General features: G+C 46.6%; 1 protein-coding gene across 1 annotated transcript; it reads right to left on the reverse strand.

The window, feature by feature from the left end:
- Window positions 1-696: 696 nt before the first annotated feature.
- On the reverse strand, window positions 697-20,769 carry ELK4 (ETS transcription factor ELK4). The gene is made up of 5 exons (XM_019477252.2): window positions 20,653-20,769; window positions 14,104-14,319; window positions 12,105-13,028; window positions 10,526-10,642; window positions 697-9,263 (listed from the first exon to the last, which is right to left on the reverse strand). The coding sequence occupies exons 2-5, from the start codon at window positions 14,308-14,310 to the stop codon at window positions 9,165-9,167; spliced, it is 1,347 nt and encodes a 448-aa protein (XP_019332797.1). The 5' UTR covers window positions 14,311-14,319; window positions 20,653-20,769; the 3' UTR covers window positions 697-9,164.
- Between the last annotated feature and the right edge of the window lie 210 nt (window positions 20,770-20,979).

Raw genomic sequence — 20,979 nt, forward strand, 5'->3', positions numbered from 1 at the left:
CCAGAGCACAGGTGCTCACCACTTATCTGCCCCCAGGGAAAGAAGCTAAGTAGCTTTCTCCACTGATCCAAGCCATGCCATGCTCCTATACAATACAGGCTTAAGGCTCTTCTCAAGTGAGAAGAGATATTAGCTGTACCCAGGGCCGTGACTGCACAAGGCAGACAGCGGCTGCTACAGTTAGGTACTCCACAATAAGCACCACTCAGCCGTGGTGAAATAAGCTGCCTTGCACTTACTGCAAAGCAGCTGATGCTTTGTAAGTAAAATTGCACCCAGGCTTTGCCTGCGGTAACGTATTTGCATGTCCAAGCCCAGTGTCTTAGCCTGCTGCTGTTGCTCTGCAAAAACACTTGCCACAAAGCAACATTTCACCTTCCCTTCCCCAACCCTCAGCAATGTAAATCCACCACCTTATCTTCAAATCCTTAAGCACACTATTTGCTGGTAAACCTCCTACCTGGAGGGAGACAGCCAGGAGCTCTGGCAAAAGGACCGTGTAATGCTACACACCTGGCAACATCAGCTGGGTCTTTCCCTCTTGTGCAAGACACAGGGAAGCCAGCACCTCTGCGAACAGACAGGGTAGCTCTGGTGAGGAGCACTCTTGTGATCAGGGTGCTAACTGTATTGTCTCTGCTGCACCTGTAACTCTCAGTTTCCTCTACAGGAGAGAAGAGCAGCAAGATCAGGAACTTTTGTTAAAAATATTTATTTAAAAAAATACAATTGTTTTGCATGTCTGGTTGCACATCTCTCTTAACATATGACTGACTTGAATAAATTCGCTATAATGCTTTTTAAAGCCAGCTTGCATTATTATACAAAGCAAACCCCTCTGTCAGTTCTTACACAAAATAGTTCTTTTAACCAGTCCCCCCCCATTTTTAAAAAAAAAGATTGCCGTACATTCGTACATTTAAATTTTGTTTTTTTTGCACAAAATTTGAAGCCATAGAAAAAAAAAAAATCACCTGATTCCTCAGGAAAGACCTTCATGATGTTTACATGTACAAAACCCAGCACATGGACCTTTAAAACAATATTGGTTAAAACCTGCAGCGTCATCACATGGCACTTCCTCAGAGACTGATCCTGTAGCTTAAGAGTTTAAGACTAATTTGGCCCTCCAAATCCTTGTCAAAATCCACTTGGAGAGCTTAGTACCTGCTCTACCAGGACCCAAATGGAGTAAAATTATATCTTGATGAATTTTAATGGCATTTTAACATGCTGAAGGTCTCCCTAATCTCTTATGCTGGGAGGATAAATAAAAGCAGTTTAGTAACACTGAACAGTTATTCAAAACTTTGGCTATTTATGCACTTGCATTACATACCAGCATTGTTTTCCTTTAAACACAATGGCATTAAGATACTGGATATTATAGAAGGTACAGTTATCAATAAGAGAGAGACTGAGAAACTACTTTCTCCCCAGTTACCTTTATCCTAGTGTAATCAGAGCATCAGGACAATGCAAGGTTGCCATATTTATCCAACACTGAGAGATAGAACAAGCCTCGGATGCAGCAGAAATTGGCTTTAGCAGTTGACTCAGTACAAAATTAAAGTGCTATTCTAGTCTAGAAAGAATAACTGAAAATGGCATCCGTTTCCCATGCCCCAGATCCTGAATTTGGGGAAAAAAATATGTTCAGTCACTAATGTTTGGCTCTACACAGCCAGCTGAGTCACAGGGAGCAAACCGGATTGTACTCCGAGTTTAAAAATCAAGTTCGAGGACACCAGCTGGCCTTGTGCTGCACCAGTTCACTATCAGTGAAAACCCTGGGGCCGGGCTGGTGTACGCGGCCACAAGGTGAAAAGCACCCAGCTCCACCTTCCAATCTGAGGTTGCAAAAGGGTTGGGGGGGTTTTAAGCCCTGTAAATAAAGCAAAACTTGAAAAGCTTCACTGAGCCGATGCTTGTCCTATTACTCCCATTTAAAGTCACTTTGCAAAGTCGACCTGCACTTTAAAAAAGTACAGAGAAGGAACCGCATGATGTTACCGGAGCTGATCAGATTCCTGATGCACCCCCACATGTCAAACACTGCACCCCCTTCAACTGAGCCCTTTAGATTAAAGCAAAAAACCTACAGAGCCAGCTTCTAAGGTGGTGGAAGTCAGAGTAACTGCCCTGAAGTCAGGGTGGCTGTTCGGTTTACTGACATCTCGCCAACTCTATTTAGATGGCATCAGCGCCCGGATTCTCAGCCTTCCCAAAGTCTCTTGCTCGTTAACTATCCCTGATCGGAGCTGTTTCCCCGCCTTAGAGCATTTCTGGCTGCCCTGATACAAGCCCATGGAGATAACCAGTCCTCAGTCCTCGCTGTACACATCACTATACAGTTTTCTTCTTTATTCATCTCTATCGCTAAGAATATACATCTCTGCTATAAACACAAAAGGTAAGGGAGAAAGAGCATTAGAATGTGCTACTGTACCTATCACAAAGCACTGTGACGTACATAAGGCCATCTGGTAACACTGCAATAGAAATACAAACGAGTTTTTTCAAAGGGAGCTTTAGAATACCACTATTTTTCTTGTTTCTTACTACAATGTACAACCTCAACAACGTTTACAGAGAATTAACATCAGAATCTAGTACATCTTATATAAAACTTTGTGCAACTGAACAACAGCAGAACAAAAAGTCAACACAAGTCTATAAAGCGGTTTCAACGCCTGAAGATTGAAGACGTACTAGCCCCAAAAATTACAAACATCTCAAGGCGCCTACAAGCAAAACTGGGCATTTTAACCCACTCCCACCCCCTGCCCCACCACCCCCAAACACACACAGTACAAGTTCAGAAACCATGCAGAGGCTGTCCAAAACACCTTCCTCTATGAAAAAGCCTGACAATTTGAGCTTCCAGTTACCAGTATAGTGCTACTCTAAAGTACTGCTCAAGGACCGAACAGGGCTACAACTGAATACCTGCCATATTTTTCCTGTCCACACCACTTACAGTGAAGACAGTGTCATCATTACGAGCCCCCTGTGCTCCGGAGGTTCAGAATGATGCTGCCGAAATTAAAGCTTCTTCTGCAAAGTCTCAACTGAGAATATTTTTCTAAGTTTTAAAAGAAGCAACTTAATTTTGGTTAAGTAAGTTCCATGAGCATCAAACCACTTTAAGACACTTTCTGGAAGATTTACATCAGATCAGATGTTTAAAAAAAAATTATTTTTTTTTTAAATTGGCAAGCATTGAATATGTAACATAGCAAAATGGATTTCAGTTCTGCTTTCTACTAAACACACAAAACTTCAAATGTGCAAAACCCTTAAAAAGTGGCAACTGCAAAAGTGCAGTACTTATCCTCAATATATATTTTAGACATTACCTGCTACAAGTCTGGAAACTAATAGAGAACGAATCTATGTCCCTCAAAAAGTGTGCGTGTGTGCACGTGTGTGTGTCGGATGCGTTTCCGTAAGTACAAAGTTCTTCCAGTCTCAATTAAACATGTACAAAAAGCAAGACCAAGTCCCTAAGCTGTCAAAAACTGTGTAGTTACCGAGGTGGCTGGAGTAGCCATCAATCAGCTGACATATTTTCCATTCTTTTGATGGGAGGTTGAAAGGAAGTCTAATAATCAAATGAGTTATTTTCCTGGCTTTTGTAGAACCATCTGAGTTAAAGGCTGATATCCCATCTTAACCGTCATGAGGGAGGGGAAACTTAATAGTCTGCAAGTTTTTTTTGCTCTTTTTCCTTACCTGTTGCCACAGTTTAAAGCATTGTTATGGTCAGGAAACCTGTCCTGTAAAGAGGATCAAGATCCCACATGGAATGTGTCCCTCCCATGTCATACTGTTCGTTGTACAAGACAAAACCACAGCATTTCTAACGTCAGGCTCTGGCTATCTGAAGATCAAGTTCTGTTCTTTCCACTTCACATGGCACCAGAGAGACAGCCAAGAAATTCAAGCGGCGAGTCTGCTGATGATGCACGAGGCAGAGTGCAATGCTGCTTTCCTTCCTGCAGCTACAACGGCTCTGGGGTGCGCTACAAGTTGGTAAATAGGGGAGGAGGAATACACTCACAAGGACCCTCCTGTCCAGAACCAGCCTTCAAGAACGCCGACAAAAAATAACCGTCTCAAACGTAACCACGATGCGATGCGACCGGGAATCCCCTCAACCAGCCAGCTCTCTCCCGTGAGCCAAGAGCTCATATCCAACCAAGAGACTTTGTGAAAGAACTGCATTAAAACCCTAAGTATAAAAACACTGGTCACTGCTTGTCCTCTTGAAATCCTCCTTTGACTGCCACGGTATTTGCCATCGTACATGTTAACCATTACTTATCCCCCTAGCACTGACCAAATGCTTCCACATGAAACAGAAATTTTGTCAGCCCCCTTCAAAATAAGCAGCAGCCATTGCATTCACCATCACTACATTAAATCACCGTTAAAACCATTTCACTAGGCTGCCTCTTTTGAGCAGATCCTACTGCACCTTTTTAAAGTATCTAGAATCAACTTCCCAAAGACCACGGTTGTGTGAGTGATGGAAGTTCAACCTTGCTGCTGCAGGATGGGTCCTGGGGTTTCTCTCCAACAGGCAAGCTGTGCACTGTGCCTCCTTCTTTAGGCAAGATAATGGGATGGATTTGGTAGCCGTGAGATGAAAAGAAATGCAAAACTCTAGAACTCTTGGTTCAGAGATGATACCTCTTATTAGATCAACTAAGAAACCACAAAAACCCATCATCTCCGAACCAAGAGTTCTAGAGTTCTCCATTTCTTTTAGGCAAGATAAAGCACACAAACCTCATGTCTCAGAGACCCCAAACTATACGGATGTCTTATGCATGAAAACCAAGGAAAGAAACAGAGCAAAATTCTTTGAGAGACCCATAAACCCAAATAATCAAATGTGAACGTCTGTCAATCTTGACAACATTCATTAGCTACTGAAATAGTCTGATTTCTATTGGACACTTACCAAACTAGCCTTGCGATACACGTGAGATGTATCTTGTAAACAAGCACATATTAAAACTGAAAATAAAATGTTAAATTGTATAGTAAAATGTGATTACATATAAAAATGCTATAAAAATAGTAGCAAAAAAGATCATTAAAAAGTAGATACATGAGTGATAGGGATACCCACTAGATCATCAGAACTGGAACGCAGCACTGGAAAACCTCACTTGAGTGGATCCGAGTTCTACATTTGCCTTCACCCAGAGAATTACAGACTTACTTTAATCAAGTCCTCGTATAAAATTTTGATCTGTTGCAGAAGTGCTTGCAGTAAAGTGAATGAACGAGAGAGATCCTTGCCAGGGTAACACATGGCCCTGGTTTTGAAAAGTGATTGTGTTGCATAAAGGAAGATATATGCATACGAGTGATTGTCACTGAGGTTAAACTGAACAAAAACAAAGGCCAAAAAGAGTGTACGTGCTAGATATCTCTGAGGCTGTGAAATTGTAGCAGAGAGAGAAATTATCCCAAGTCCCTGAATGCCAAGGCCCTTCACAATGCACATCCCATTCAGAAATGCACTGATGTCAAAGCCCTTTGATATTTGGTGTATAATCAAGAATTCTGGAATTCAAGGACTCAATCTTTCCTTGCTTCCAAATTGACTGCAAAACATAACCCAAACTAAGGACGGTGCACGAGAACTAGATTCAGCAACTACCTCTGAAGACCAATTTTCACACGAGCATACAGTCTCAAGTGGCCCTTCTGCTGAACAGACAACCTCCTTCTACATTCCCTTCTGCCTCCCTCGGACTGGGATTGCCCTTCCTGCGGGCAAGTGGATCCGGAACAAATCGGATTCCTCTAGCGGTAGATTATGCCACATACGCCACCTCCCTCAGGGTGCCCATCTCCAGCTGCAGGGAAAGCGGTGGGAGATTCAAGCCTCCTAAAAGAAAGGAGCGGATATGGCAGAGGCGGCAGCAGTGAAAGCTCCATGACTCTGCAAGGTTATTATGCAGCAGCAACTGCAACATACTGCAATAGCCATTTTTATTACCTTTTAGCCAACAATGCACAATGGCACGATAAAGCTTTAAATAAAATAAAAGCCCCTTATTAAGAACAAGTAACAAGAACCGCAAGATCACCCTGAAGGAAGCTGGGAGGGTAGTAGAGACTCACAGAAAGTTAAACCTACACCACGTGTTGTCAGGAATGTTCCTATCCCAAACCGCTGGCAGTCGTGGCCTTGTCAATAAGCGTGTGTTTACAAGCTCTCTCACTAATGAGGCAACATGTACAAGACCAAGTCACTTGTTTAATAGTGATCTGGGAAGTCGTGATGGGGAAAAGCTAAGCAAACTAGCCTCTCCTCAGTCACCTCTGCCTGCTGCCATCCAAGGATACCTGCTGACCGAACAGCTCTAAAAAGGAGATTTTTTTCTCAGCAGTGATCAGGGGACCAGAGTCTTCTCAATGGTATGTCAGGAAGCAGAAAATGCCAAGAGTGGCAAAGTAACTTTCAATGAAGACGTTATTCCCCAACAGTCAAAACACCACAGTGCCCCAACCCCGTCTCAGCCAGTGCACTACCGAACCCACCGTGGCCACGCTTCCCGCTGAAGTTGCAGAGATGGCATCGCTCTACTGGACCAAGTAAAACTAAAGACTTGCCAAAATGGGCTTGCGATTAGTTCTCTTGCGCACACATACTGAAAATTTTATAACCCACAAAAAAAAGGGTAGGTGAGAAAGTGCGTGCACACACCTACACACAGACATACTTTAAACAAAGAACCTTGGCTTGCCTTCAGGGGCACAGGAAGAGGGAAGCAATCAAGCTACAACTCTAGTGCTCGTGACTTTTTTTTTTTAAAAACAGAATCCTTATTCTGCAATGCCACCCTCCAGGCATCACACTTACTGGGCATAAACTTGGCCAGCCTAATACAACCATCAAAAGTGCTGCTAATTATATATAGATTATATATAAATCTATATCTATATATCTAGATAGATATATAGATATACACACACCTATACACACGTGCACACCTATATACACACACAGACATACACACACACACACACACTTCTTTTTTAGAGCAGGCACATAAGCCACTACATGTAAACCCACGAATCCCAGATGCTTGCTCTCAATTACTACCTGCAGCTTTCTTTCTGCATGACTACCTTAATAACCAGTGAATATTGCACATTGTCATGCTAAGAGCCAAGGGCTTGACTTTTAAGCGCTACCTGCTGACGTCCAAAACTGGAAGCAGTAACGTGCTTTAAAAAGTAGGCCGCTCACTACTTCTGCTGACTGTCCGCCCCTCCCTGACACTAGGCATATTCTTTTACTTGTTTTGGGCAAGGGCGTTTAACATCCAATTCTCAAGGGTGATGTATTAAAAGATGAACAATATGGGGTTACGTTTCAATGCTAGAATACAACAGGCCACTTGCACCACATTAAGTCTGGGAAGCGCTCACACGGGTGCGCACATGTACACACACATACACACACACTTAAGAGCTTGCAAAAAGTGCCAAATTGAAAGGCCTGGAGATTTAAGTCCTCTGTTCATCCAAAGGACAGGTGCGATACAGAAAGTAGCGCTGCAAGCCTCCCTCACCTCCACTCTGGAGTAACCACTCCTATGATCATTCAGTCTTCAGCATCTAAGACAGCTAACAAGGATGCCAATCAGAGGGCACTGCGGTGCCCTCCAGCATTTTCAGTGGACATGCTAGCCAAAAGGTCATTTGAGGCCACCAAGTCATTGCATGTACATTGACAGCAAATGGAAACCGTTGCCTGACAGCTGCTGGATGACAGACCCGAAAGGGTATAAATCCCAATGCCCAAACCCTGAGACATCCCATTAGGAGGCAGAGAGCAGGAGGCAAGAGGGTTGACACTCTCCCTTCCTGTCTCAGCTCCTCCACAAAAGGCTGTCGGAGGTTTTCATTCCAGATGCAAATCTCACTTCACGAATACTAAAAAACAGCTCCCAAGTACACTGACGGCAAGCCCCACAGGGGCCACCTGGAGACCACGCACGCCTGGACCTTCACACTGATGCAGCTTTCTTTGTTCCTTACTCTAGCGCCATACACCAAATCCGTGCGTCTCGGTTATCGACACCCGCTCAAATGAAAAGCAAAGCTCTAAACCAGAACCTGAGACAAGAGCTGGGGCAAGTGGGAGGGGAGGCTCTTCTGTTTTGGGTACCACACTGGCAGGAAAAGAGCAGAACCGTAGTGTTCCTTCTCATTAAGGTCTCCAACGCAGCATCAAGCAGCAAGACAGCAGCCTCACCCAGTACCCAGACAACCCCCACCCCTAGAAACCAGCTACCGCTCATAAAACCTTCTCACCGCCAACGGACAGGCTTTGTGCAGATGTGGAGGACCAGGAAATAGCTGGCTCTTAGCATTCAAACAATTCCAGCACCCCAAGCAAATTCCCTTTTGTCTCCAAGCCTTGCTTCCTCACTCCAGGCCTGGGGGGGAATGGAGGCATGTTAGTGCCAACCAACCCACTTCCCAGAGAGGCAGACTCGCTGCCCGACTGCCCGTGTACAACCACAACCAGAAAGTGTCCGCTTCTCACTGACCCTGTCACTAAGTACATCCTTTAAAATGTCTCCCAGTAAGATGAGATTTTTTTTTGTTACAGCAGATAGGACGTTAGCTGTTTTGAGGATGTGACAGTTGGCAGCCCCATAGAAGAGCTGCATTCAGACCCTCTGACCACGCATTTCTTGGAATACCAGCTTCGCTCACAATTGTTCTTCATCTCATCTAGCAGGAGTGGCAGGAGAACGAAGGGTTTACAGGGTCAGAGAGAAGAGACTTCTTTGACACCATCTGCTGCAATCAATGCAGATCCAGTCACTGCATCACTGACAGAAACCCCCTTTAGTCAAAGCAAAATAAAAAAAAGTCTTCTTAACCAAGGAGGGAGAGAAAAGTCTGTGGAGCCTGGACTCCGATTAAGGCGTTTCCCTGTGCATTCCCAAGATAGTCTTCAAAAAAAAGGGAATTCTGCAAAAGGCATTTTAGCTGGGAATGGCAAAAATCATGTCTACTTATCATCTCTGTGGAATTATAAATTGCTCATTTAAAAACATGGATTACACTGAACGTCATCTCTTTCCCTTGCTCCCCAATTTGTCCTTCTGTGAGGTCATGTGCTATGTCTTCTGCAGGTCTGGGGAAAATGGGCCAGGGGTGGAAGGTCCATCTAGTCCAGAGAGAGTGAATGGCCCATGACTGTTCAGCACTGATGGAAACTAAAAAACAAAAATCAAACAATTAGGGAAGTTGGGTTGTTGTTTTTTTTTATTTTCTCTTTATTCTTGTGCCTGACTCCTTGTGTAAGGCAAAGCCCTGAAGGCTTTGAGAAAGTCTATTGACTTCCTCCCCCTTTCCAAACCCTCATCCAGGCAGGGGAACCTTAAAGATCACTCAGGTCTCTGTGACCCCAAGCAGAACTATCAATGTAGCTGCAGCAGACAGCGATACAGTCTGTCAGCTCTCTACCAAGGATAGCTTGGATCCCGAATAATCAAATCACAATCCACAGCTCTTTAATGCAAATAACTGTGCTGGGGAACAAGCGTCCACATGATGCCTCAGTTACTTAACAGGTTATTTAGCCTCTAGGGAATCTGATGACTCTGCAGACAAATATATTGTCAGGATAGGGAGTTTTAAATGGATGCAAGCTGCAACCTTCATCTCCATGGAAATGTTAAACCTAAATCCCAAACATGAGCAATTAAGTGTCAAAGCTGATCTCAGCAGAAATCAAGCGACAGGTGTGCTTATTCCTGTTCTAAGTTGAGACAGGGGATGTACCTTCAACTTCTGCAACCTAACAGCATATTAGGATCATTAAGAATCTCCATCCGAGATGCAATGGACTCAAAATTTCCAATTGCTAGAGTGGTGTGGAAGCCAGGGACCACACGGCAGAAATGTGACCCTAATTACCCCAAAATATACATCTCTCCAAGGCAGACCAGCTCCTGGGATTATGCATGTTTGTTTAGTGTATTTTGATGGGGAAAGCAAAACTAAAAAAAGCTAGAGTCCCAACTAATCAATCTACAATGGAAACAATTCCCATGGAAAGTGGAAGCTTGTATTTGATATTTAAACCAGTGAAACGCCAAATTTAGAGTGTAGGTTGCAGATTAGTGAAAGTAAACTTCCACTGAGCTTGAACTGTCCCTCCAAAGCTAACAAAGTTGAGAGATGGAAAACAGAAGTCACTGGGCTTCTTCCTATTGTTGAATAATTAAAATTATCCTCTGAGGCAAAGGGAGCTTTCAAAGGTGGAGAGTTGGGAGTTACTGGCCACACATGCCTTTATTATTGATTAACTGAAGTAACCAATTTGTAATTAAAGTTGGGAAATACTGGTAATGATTGGCGGCAAGACTGCTGCAGTTTACAACAAAAAATTTGGCATACTCTTGCAATCAACATTTTAGACCAACTGTACCCCTCCCTGCATTCCTAAGACATCACAAATCTCGCAGGCACTTACCTGGAAAAGGGTGTTAGCACCTTGCAACCTGGCTGGACTGAGAGGGGCAACTGGACTGAGTGTACTCCAGAAATGGATACTGGAGAGCAAGGGGCTTGGGGTCAGCAAGATGGGAGTCTGCAAGATACACACAACAGTCATGAATATTGTACATCAAGTCCTACTATCTTAGTAATGATATGCACGTGCCACACTAGGAAGTCTTTACCAGTCTACTAGATAAGTAAAGAGCTCCTAGTCAGGACGCTGCTATTCAAGTTAAGCAGCGATTTCTCCTGGTATAGTAAAGCCATCACAACTTCACCACAAGCAAATACCACAAGCTATTACCGGAAAAAGTTCACCAGTGCTGGTTAAACTGTATTCAACCTAACAGCTTCTGCCAGCACAGGCCTGTGTGAGGCAGGGGTTTGAAGGCCTGTGCCGGCAGAAGCTGTTAGCTACAGAAAAAAAATTCTGTTGCAAAGAGCTCAGAAAGACCAAAACAGGTCAGAATGCATTTAACGCTGTGGATACTATTGGAAACCTCTGGGTTTATCTTCTGCAACATGTGTGCACACCTAGCAGGACTAACATTGGGTGGCAACCCATGACAACCTTGAAAGGATCTTATGGGCACCCCAGGGTCCCGCAAAACCCTGGTTGAGAATCACCGCCCTAATGAGAGCTTATTATCCCTATTTTACAGAGGGAAGAAATGAAACCTGGCTCCCAGTTGCATGCACTCATTGGAATTGAGAAGACAACTTCCATAGACCAGCTCTGGAAATGTAAGCAAAATGGTGTAAAAATCAACGGGCACTTAATATCCAAATGCCTGAGGTGGCAACAAAAAAAACGCAACCAGAGCAAAAATAATTAGCATCCTACTTCTGAGCGCCCTCCAGATTTTCTTCATACACCCAACTACTTTCAGGAATCTAACAAAGAATGGCTGAGTAATTGTGTAATGGCTTTCTCTTCCCTTATCTTTGGCAGGTTTAGTTTCTGACAGAGCGAATTTAAGGAAAGCACCTAACCCCAGCTTATTACTTGAAAGAGGCTCAAACCACACAAAACACTGAAAGGGAACAGCCAGATTCCCCATGAGGAAACCAGCCTTCCTTTTCTACACAGAGGTATTACCCATACTGTGCCATCCCTCACGGTACTTTTTGTCAACATTGTCTTAAAAGGTTGGCTGCTGGGTTGAGCGAACATCTTAAAAATAAGTTTTCAGAAGTCAGCTGAAAGACAAGGGTACCACACAGCCTTGGAAAGAACCCCTAGTCACCCAGGAAGGATTTTTTAAACGTGCCACCTTACCAAAGAACTTAACAAGTAAGGCGATTAGTATCTGCCTTAGTGCATGAAGGGAAGAGGGAACAAACTCCATAAAGATACCTTTGGTCTGAACTGCCGAACACATGCCAAGACACAAACCCATTAGATGGCTCATTTCAGATTTGTTTTAAAGAAGGATACAGTGCTCCGTTTCAGGAGTCCAAACACAAGCGTCGGCTATTCGTTAGCCACCTATTGCCTCTTCCTCTTATAAAATGCAACAGGAGATGTTAATAGGAAGGACAGGGCAGGTTACCTGTGAAAAAAGTGCTGGAGTAAGAGAAGCAGTTGGGAGAGAAGGGCTTAGTATCCCCAGCGGGCTTGGATCGCTGCCAGTGATGACCAGAGTAGGGGCGAGCTCCAGCCCTTTAGGTTTCTTGGATCGTGAGAAGTGGTTGGCAAGGTCCTTATCCAGCATAGATAAATCCTGCTCTTCGGGCTCTGGAGATGGGTGCTGGAGGTTCTGGGACTGCTCCAGCTGCTGGGAAGCCACGGACTCTATGTCCGTGTCGATATCCAGGTCTGGGTTAGAGCTCAAGGGCGGTGACGGGGGAGGGGAAGGGACCTGCAGAGTGGGAGAAATGGAGGATACAGGGGGAGTTGGGGTGAAGCTGGTGGTTAAGTTTGGCAAAGGGGCTGGGGCTTCAGGAGCAGTTAGTTTAGGTAGAACAAGCGTCTCCAAGGGCTGGAGAACTTCTTCTGTTCCTGTCGGAAGGGTAGACACGGTGGAAATGGAAGGGACAGTCAGAGCGGGTGAGACCATCAGTGGGGCCGAGACAAGAGGAGCAGCCAAAGGTTTCTTGGAGGGCATGGTCACAAACTTAATGACAGAGGCAGTTGCATCCTGAGCAGGTCTCTTTTCCGGCAGTTTCTCAGCTGAATTCTCAATCTTGATCGACCTGAAGAGTTTGACACTGGAGGAGTTCAGGGAGTTAAGGGTGAAAGACGAGTACAGGCCCGAGTGGATATAGTCATTGCGGCTGGACGACTTTGCGCAAGACTGGGTCTTCTCTTTTCCGCAGTTCTCCATGTCCTTGGGTGTGCCGCTGACCTCAGCAAAGCCTGCCACCTCGGCGTCTCCCTCGATCTTGCCCACCACTAACGGGTCCATGTGCAGAATCTCCGGATAAGACACAAACTTGTATACAAACTTCTGTCCGTTCACCTTCTTAATGATATTCTGTGGGCACAAAAAACAAGGTTCAGCCCTTCCCCAAAACTGACTGCGGGGGGACAGCATTGCTTGCAATTCCAACATTGTGATTCTTACCTCTTCTCATTTCTAGAGTGCCCCACTCAGGCCCCGACAGCAGGAGCTGAACCATATCTAAAATGCGTTAACAACAAATGGCCTGAAAGCTGCCTAACCATTTCCCCTAAAAACCCTGTAAAGGAGCTTGACTAGCAGGAAAGAACAGTGGCAGGTTAAAACCCACCAATCACCAGTATCAAAGTCAAAAGTGCAGTGGGCATCATCTAACCCAGGCTACGATCTGGCACAAGCACCTGCAGAATCAGGACCTAAGTATTCAACTGTGACCGCCCATTTTCTTTTGCCTCTTTTCTAAGAGGTTTAAAAATAAGAAGCTGGAGCATTAAGCTGAACTGAATGCTAGCTAACAGTTAGTTCAATACATCTAAGCAGCATTTTTTACCATTTGTTGTGGTATTTACTGAAACTCTGCACACGCATTAGCGGCCTAAGCGGATTCTTACTTATTGTATAACAATTACTGAGTACTGAAGAGTTTTTAATACAAGAACAGATTAAGGAAACTGTGCTGTTCCAGCAACAATAAGCTCCGAGCAGCACACCACCTGCTACAAGCTCACAGTTACCTCAGGAACTGGGTGTTATTTTCTTATCTCTTACACCCACACAAGAACAGTTGTGGGATAAACCACTTACTGAGAGGTTACTGCATTAAGGTCACTACCCGCTGGTATAATTCTGCTTCAGCTGCTTCAAGCCTTTCTTCAAAGCATGGGTGGTATCAAAGAGCAAGATTTTTTAACAGGCAACCAGAATCAAGAGCATTAGCAACATAAGAGAAGCAACTCGGAGCTCGAGACAACTCATTCTCTATTCTGCAGCTAGTGTTATATGCCGAGTACGAAGAAAAATCAGGACACCTCCCTTAATCCACGCTGACACCTATCTCCTTGAAGGGAATCAGAAAGGAAGCAAAGCGCTTTAGGCAGAAGCTAGGAGCAACGTGGATAAGGATGCGAGGTGGACGAAGGGGCCCCGTTACCTTCACGTAGTAGTATCTGAGCGCACGGCTGAGTTTGTCGTAGTTCATGCTGGGCTTGTTCTTGCGGATCCCCCACAGCCGGGCCACCTCCTCCGCCTGCAGCAGCTTGAACTCCCCGTCGTTGGAGGTCCAGGAGATGATGTGCTTGTTCCGGGGCTCCTGGAGGAGCTGGAGGAGGAACTGCCACAGGGTGATAGCACTGTCCATAGCAGTGAGCTGAAACGAGACAGGCGATGGGCTATTAAGAGCACTTTTCCCCACATTTCTGTCGCATGGGTTAAGCGTAGGGATATTATTCCCCAAGGGAGCAGAAGTCAAAATTATTAGTCACCAGCTGTGGAAGATGTTCCCTGCAGAAATGAGAGCCTAGAAGCCAGCTGCCTTGCCGCCTCCCACATGGCAGTCTTTTTCACAAGGGCTATATTTAACCTCATTTAACTAAATTGGGTCACTTTGGGTAAGTCGCATTGAGTCATTAGCGAAAAAAAAGATTTCTAAATCGCTCTATGTTCACACTCTGCTGACTTGTGTTGCCTCCTGAGAAACAGTGCACACACATACACAAAACCCCACACCCACTTTTTCCTCCTCTTCTCCCTCTTACTTCCCAACTCTTGATCTTTGGGCAGAAATGGTAAGTCGCAGCTACAGTTCGCAAGAACAGAGATACGTCACAGACCAGTATTCACATGCCGCTGCTCCTTATTCACAGAAAAGGTCTTGAGCCCCAGGTCTCTCTCCATTCAAATCCCATTTCTTTATTATACCCACAACCCCCAGCTCTCGCTTGTCCCAAAATAACTTGTTTGCAGACCTGCAGCCAGAGATGGGAAGCAGGACTGGTCTACAGAGGAACAGCGGATCCCACTTATAGGTTATCTGAAGTGCATCATTGATTTAAGCGCATAACCCAGCACCAGCCCCAATGTGTTGCCTGTTGCTGACACTATAAGAGGCACTGCTATCTGTGCGCTGGTTAAGGGCATGGGAACTCCTCTGCTGGGAACTCCCCGTAAGGGAACCCAGGGCCTTAAACTGTATAACAGGAGCAACGAACTAGGAACCTGCGACTCCAAGGCAACTAAAGCAGCCTGGAGCTGACCAGGCCCCACGAAATTCAAGGCTGCTACCAGAGGCCTAAAGCACTCAAACAAGGTAAGGAGCCTTAAGGATGTGTCAGAAACTGAGTGCAGGCTATTTCAGTTAAGGTTTATGGTTTACAATGGCTGGGATAAATGCAGAGTCCAGGTAAATGCATAGCTATTCATCTCCAAACTATGTATTTAAATGCAGCACACTGTAAAAGCTAAGCTATAAGTTAAACAGAAAATTGTATATGTGAGCTCTTAGTCTGGAACTGAAGTGACTTTTTTGATTTAACTTAAATTCCTTTCAATGTGACCCAAGCAAAATCAAAAAAACCCCATACTGCTCTTATTCCAGACTAGCAGAATCCTTACAAAGAAGTATACTGGGAGAGAGCCAGAAGCAACAGCGTATATTCAGGTGACATCTAGCACAGTAACATCTGGACGTGGCTCACATGTGTAGGAATTCACGGAGCTACACCCAACAATGCCTGGGCAGGTGAAATGGTGCCAGGATTGTCTCAGATCCATGCACGCACCTGCTCAGGTGAACACAAGATTCAGCCAGAACTGCCAGCTCGTACTTTAGCGAGCAAGTTTTTTATTCCAATCTCTTAACTGCCCCGTGCATATCCGCACATGCACCAGAAGGCAGCCCTATATAAGGAAGAGAGGAGACAGTCTGCATGTCAGGGCGTAGCATTTACTCAGCCCTGTAAAAGGATTACTGCTGACAGCTCACACAGGGTTCGGCATTCCAGTTTCAAATAGGTGCCTCAGGGCAGGGACCAGTTCGTTTCACCTCTTTCTGAAGAACACTTGCCCAACCGCACGCTTAAAAGTGTATTACTGGGGTGTTACCCCAACCTAGTTAGTTAAATTGCTGCAATTAGAGTTAACAGACTCAAAAAGGACACCCACTCCACTCCATATGCCTGCCCAGAGTGCTTTCCTTGTTAAACATCATCAGTGTGTGCTTAATGTGGCAGATGCCTCCTGCTTTGCACAGTGGCTGTGAGAAGAAGGAAAAGAGGGTCCCTACAAAGTAAACCATCAGTCCAGGAAACATGATCAGGGATGAGTTTGGCTCTTTCTGAGTCCTGGGATAGCTGGCCTGTAATGGAAGAAGTACGTGCTTTATTGGGATGTGAAACCACAGGGGGATATTCTGTCATTTATGGCTTCAGCTTTATCTCAATTTTTTTTTTGGCTGGTTTTACCCAAATGAACGTGTGTTAACATAAACCACAGGTAACACTGCTGCCTGAACAGAAAGTGAAGCACAAGCTTGGAAGGCAAAGGAATCCAACATGGCCAAACCCAGGAGTCTTCAAGAAGTCCTGGAGGGGGTGGGGACCAGAGTGCTTCTCCATCGTGTTGCGGGGTCACTGCTTTACAGGAAGAGCAGACAGGTAAGCGCAGCATCTCGTGTTCTGCAGGGTTTTCAGGACTTGGCCAGGCTGGGTTGAAGTGCTTGGTGTCTGTCACAGGTGCCCAGCAGAGCTGCTCACATTCACCCTGTCTGCAGCATGTTCCCTTTTTGGGGTCAGACACCCCGTTTCAGTTTTCTGAGAAAACTCCCAAAAAACAAACCCTCCCCCATGGGAAGAATTCAACAGCCCCTGGGACAGATTCTCTCCTGCCTTTCTTCTTGTTCAGAAATGTGTTGGTCTCACTCTCTGGATGGGCCACAGCACTACAGATGAGCAAAGAAAAGGCACAAAGGGTACAGGTACCTATGGTCTCACTTCCAGTCTCCAACCCCAGTGCATAATTGGGAGCAGCGTTCCCATCTCTTTTTCCCTGGGTGCATTTGCAATAAGGGGCTCTCTGAACTACTTCCCCTTGGTTAAGCTTCCCCCACCCCCCCACACACACACACGGCTGGGTGTTCAGCGGCCTGTTCTGACTTCCCATGCCTAAACCAGTTAAGTACACAAGCTATCCTTACCCTGGACAATGTTACCCTCAAGCAAGTCTCCAAGAGATAAGCGCAGACAAACTAAGAAATTATGCAACAGTGCTTTTTATGAGCATGGTGATCTTTCTCCTGCCGTAGTTGAAGAGGAGAGAGCGCTGGCTACCTGGGCAGACCTGGGAGCTGCTCTGCATCTTGTAATGCATTTGCCAAAGGGTGGGGGGAAAACGCAGAAGGGGAACGTGTCTTCACCTTCCGTTTGTACGCAACGCCCACAGAGCAGCCTAGTCTGCCGCACAGCTGACGGAGGTCTGCTGTAGCTGCTCTAAACAAACACTTCAAACACCAGCAGAGTGGGAGTGATGGCGTAGCTCTGGTCCAGGAAATGACTGAAGCTAGGGTTGTTTTGGTGATGCCTGTTTCTGAACCACCTGCATGGTTGGGAGAGTGATCAGCCAAGCTTTCCAGTACAGGGCACCCCTCTTCAGGTCTGAACTGGAGTACCCAAAGTTTGTCAACATCTCTCCCAACCACAGAGTTGGTCCAATAATGGATACAACTAGGAAAAAAAAAAAAGAAGCCTTTGCTTCTCACCTTAAACTACTCATTTTGAACTTCTCTGGAGCTTGATTTATGCCACTTCATTAAATCTCACCTTCACTCCAACTCCACTAGATCCAGTATCCCTATCTGTCACTGTAGTAAACATGCTGGCCACAATGGGTAGACCGAAGGGAAGAAAGAGGAGAGCAGGCAAAAAGCACCATAAGTTCCTTGCAACCGCACACAACTTGCATCACACCCAGTACCTCCTTGGAACAAGCTCACTGCTGCACAGAGCTACTTCATGGAGGGCAAGAGATTTTGCATTACTCCGCTGCACAGCAAGTTTGTTCCCTGGAGCATTGCTTACTGTGACCTGATGTGTGTGGGTGTAGGGAACGTTAATTTGCCTTGTTCATACGCTCATGTAATACCCTCATTTAGGCAAGGCCTTCACCATTCTGAGAGGGGGAGCATGCACACATGTGCATGCGCAAATAGACTTGCTTAGCCTTCAAGAGGCTCAGAGATAAAGTAATACAAGCAAGAAAGAGAGGAAAGAGTGGGGGGGAGGGGGAACCACACACATGGACAATAAAGGAGATGTACTGCAGTATTTAGGTTAGTAAGTTATTTTATTTACACGTCTCCCAGTTTCCCACTCCGCACCCTTAGGAAAATAACCTCCGCTCCTGTAACTTAGACAAGGGGAGCAAGCGATTGCAGAAAACTGTTGCTGATGAGGAATCCTTAGTTAAATGGCTATCACGTGTAGCCAGGCAGGTAACTTGATTAGCACAGTTCCTAAATTATCCAGTTATTGCTAATCCTTTTGTAGGAATACTCCCAAGCCTCAGAGACTCTCCTGCTCTTCGCAGGTTACCAAGTCTCAAGGCTTCTTCATTTCATGAAGAACACAGGGATCTTGCTGCCGTCGTATACAAGACTCCACTTTGGGTTAGTCTTGGAGCGATGTACCTGTACCCTCCTGATCACCACATTGTCCAAGAGTCTCCCAAGTGCTTAGCCCTTCCCTGAAACGCACCATGTACCTAAACAACCTCTGGACAACTTCTGCCGGCTTCAGCTCTTTTCTTGTAGGCAAACCACAATTCAGCTTTGAGCTATTTAGGAAGGCAACTAGTCTGTAAAAATTCAGGTAAGCAATTTCCTGTCAACAGCACCTTAAACTGAAGACCTATGTTTTCACATTCCCTACCTACACTTTGGTAAAATCCCCCTCCTCTCACCCTGCAAAAAAAAAACCAACCAAAAACTAGTTAGCTTTCCAACCAGCACGGAAAGTGTACTTTGCTATCTAAGCACTAAAATCAAGAAGCCGCTCTCTGAAGGGAGAGATCGCAGGAATCAGAAGCTAAACATTCCTGCCTTCCCGCACCTCTGGTCTCTGCTGACCTTTGTTCACTGGGACAGACGGGAAAATAGTGCAAGAGAAATCACAGCCAGAAGCAGGGGAGATGCAGCTGTAATAAGCCTTGCTCCACCATTGTCACTCCTCACCTCTTCTCATTTGACAGTTTAGTCGACTTCAAATACACAGCGAACCTGAGCTTCCAAGTCCTCATCTCCAAACTTTCACATGAAGAGGTGTTCAAAACAGGGATGTGCTCTCCAAAACCAGGCCCTTTACCAAGCAATCTAGCGTTTCCATGGGGGGGGCAGGGGGGTTTCATCACAATACCACATACATGGCAGATGAGCCACTAATAACTTCTTGGCTAAGCCTGAGGCTGAGGAGTGCTTAGCTGCTGGAGTGAATGGACCAAAATGGTTTCTGACATACTTGCAGAAAGCATGAACGAGACCAAGGTCTATGACTTCTTCCACACTCCTGAAAAAGGCTGACTTTTACCTACAAAAAGAGAGCATCCACTCCAGTTTGAAGAGGGCCAAGGGATCGGTTTATATGGTTTCTGCCAGCTGCTGCAATGGGTGTGATCCTGCACCTCTGGCAGTAGCGGGGTCGCTGTTTGATCGCTGGGCCCGGCATGGGGAAAAAGCCTGCATTTCTGCCAACTCGGACACCGCACAAGGAGATACCCGGCTTAAAGGAACACACTTAGGTTTTCTTTAAATGCTAAACTCCTACGTCGGTTCGAAAAAACCTCGAGGTCTTTTCTGGTTCCCGACGCTGCCTGCCTAAGTGATGCGAGCGCGCAGAGGTGGCACCGCCCGTCTGTCGCGGGAACAGATTCGGGAGCAATTTGTGCCCGAGAAAATTATATTTGCATCCTCCTCGTCTGCAATGTAAAGTTGTGTGTGTGTGTGTGCGTGTGTGTGTGTGTGTGTGTGTGTGTGTTGTGGGGGGGGTGTTATCACAGGCGATACGCGGACGACAGCCGCGTTTACAACTGAACGGTGCAGCCGTGGAGTAACCCCCCGACAAAGAGGCGAGACGCTCCACGTCGACCCTAACTCGACAACGACGTGGAAGTCTCGTTTCGGGTCGGGGGTGGGGGGAAAAAAAAAAGGGTTTTCCTTCCATAATGTTTAGAGTACACTCCGCCGGGTTGCCATGACGACACAGCAACCGTTCTCCACCAACCGGAGCTAAGACCCTAAAAATAAACAGGCCGGCAAAAACAACAGAAACATCCATCGGGAACGGGCGGTTCGGGGCTACGGGCAGATTCGGACGGCTCCTCGCGCCCACGCCAAGGGAGGCCGGTTACGGTCACTGGGGTGGGGTGGGGTGGGGTGGGGGGGTCCAAAGCAGCACCAGCCCCAAACCAAACCCGGCCAAACTAAACCACAGGCAAGGCAGGCGAAGGGAGCGCAGCATCTGCTCCAAGCAGGACCTCATCCCGGCACGGCTTTGTGCAGCCGACCCCAAGGACGGAGCCTCCCCCACCTCTCGGGAGAAACCCTCCCCGGCCTCGACTTTCCTAGCTGCAGCCCGAGCCCATTGCCCCGCTCCTGGGGCGGCCCGCACCCGCCTCGGCGCCACGCCGACCCGCCCCGCGGCCAGGCCGCACTCACCTCCGCGGAGCCGCCGGGGCCGGGCCGGGCCGGGCGGGGCGCCCCCGTGAGGAGGCCCCGGAGCAGGCGGCGGCGGCGGCGGCACCGTTGTTACATGGCGGGACCGCGGCTGGAGCCCCGCGCTGAGCCTTTCGGCCGCCGTAGCGCCACGCTTCCGCCCCCGCCCCTCCCGCGCGCGGGCCAGTCAGCGCTCGCACCGCAGGGAGGCAGCCGCCAGGGGCCAATCAGCGGGCCGCTCCCGCCCTCCCCCTCTCCACCTGCGCGAGGCACCCTGGGAAGTGTAGTCCCCGCGGGGAGGCCATGTGTGCTGGCAGGCGGGCGGGCCCA

Source organism: Alligator mississippiensis, chromosome 14 (assembly GCF_030867095.1).
Source record: "Alligator mississippiensis isolate rAllMis1 chromosome 14, rAllMis1, whole genome shotgun sequence".
Taxonomy (NCBI): Eukaryota; Metazoa; Chordata; order Crocodylia; family Alligatoridae; genus Alligator; species Alligator mississippiensis.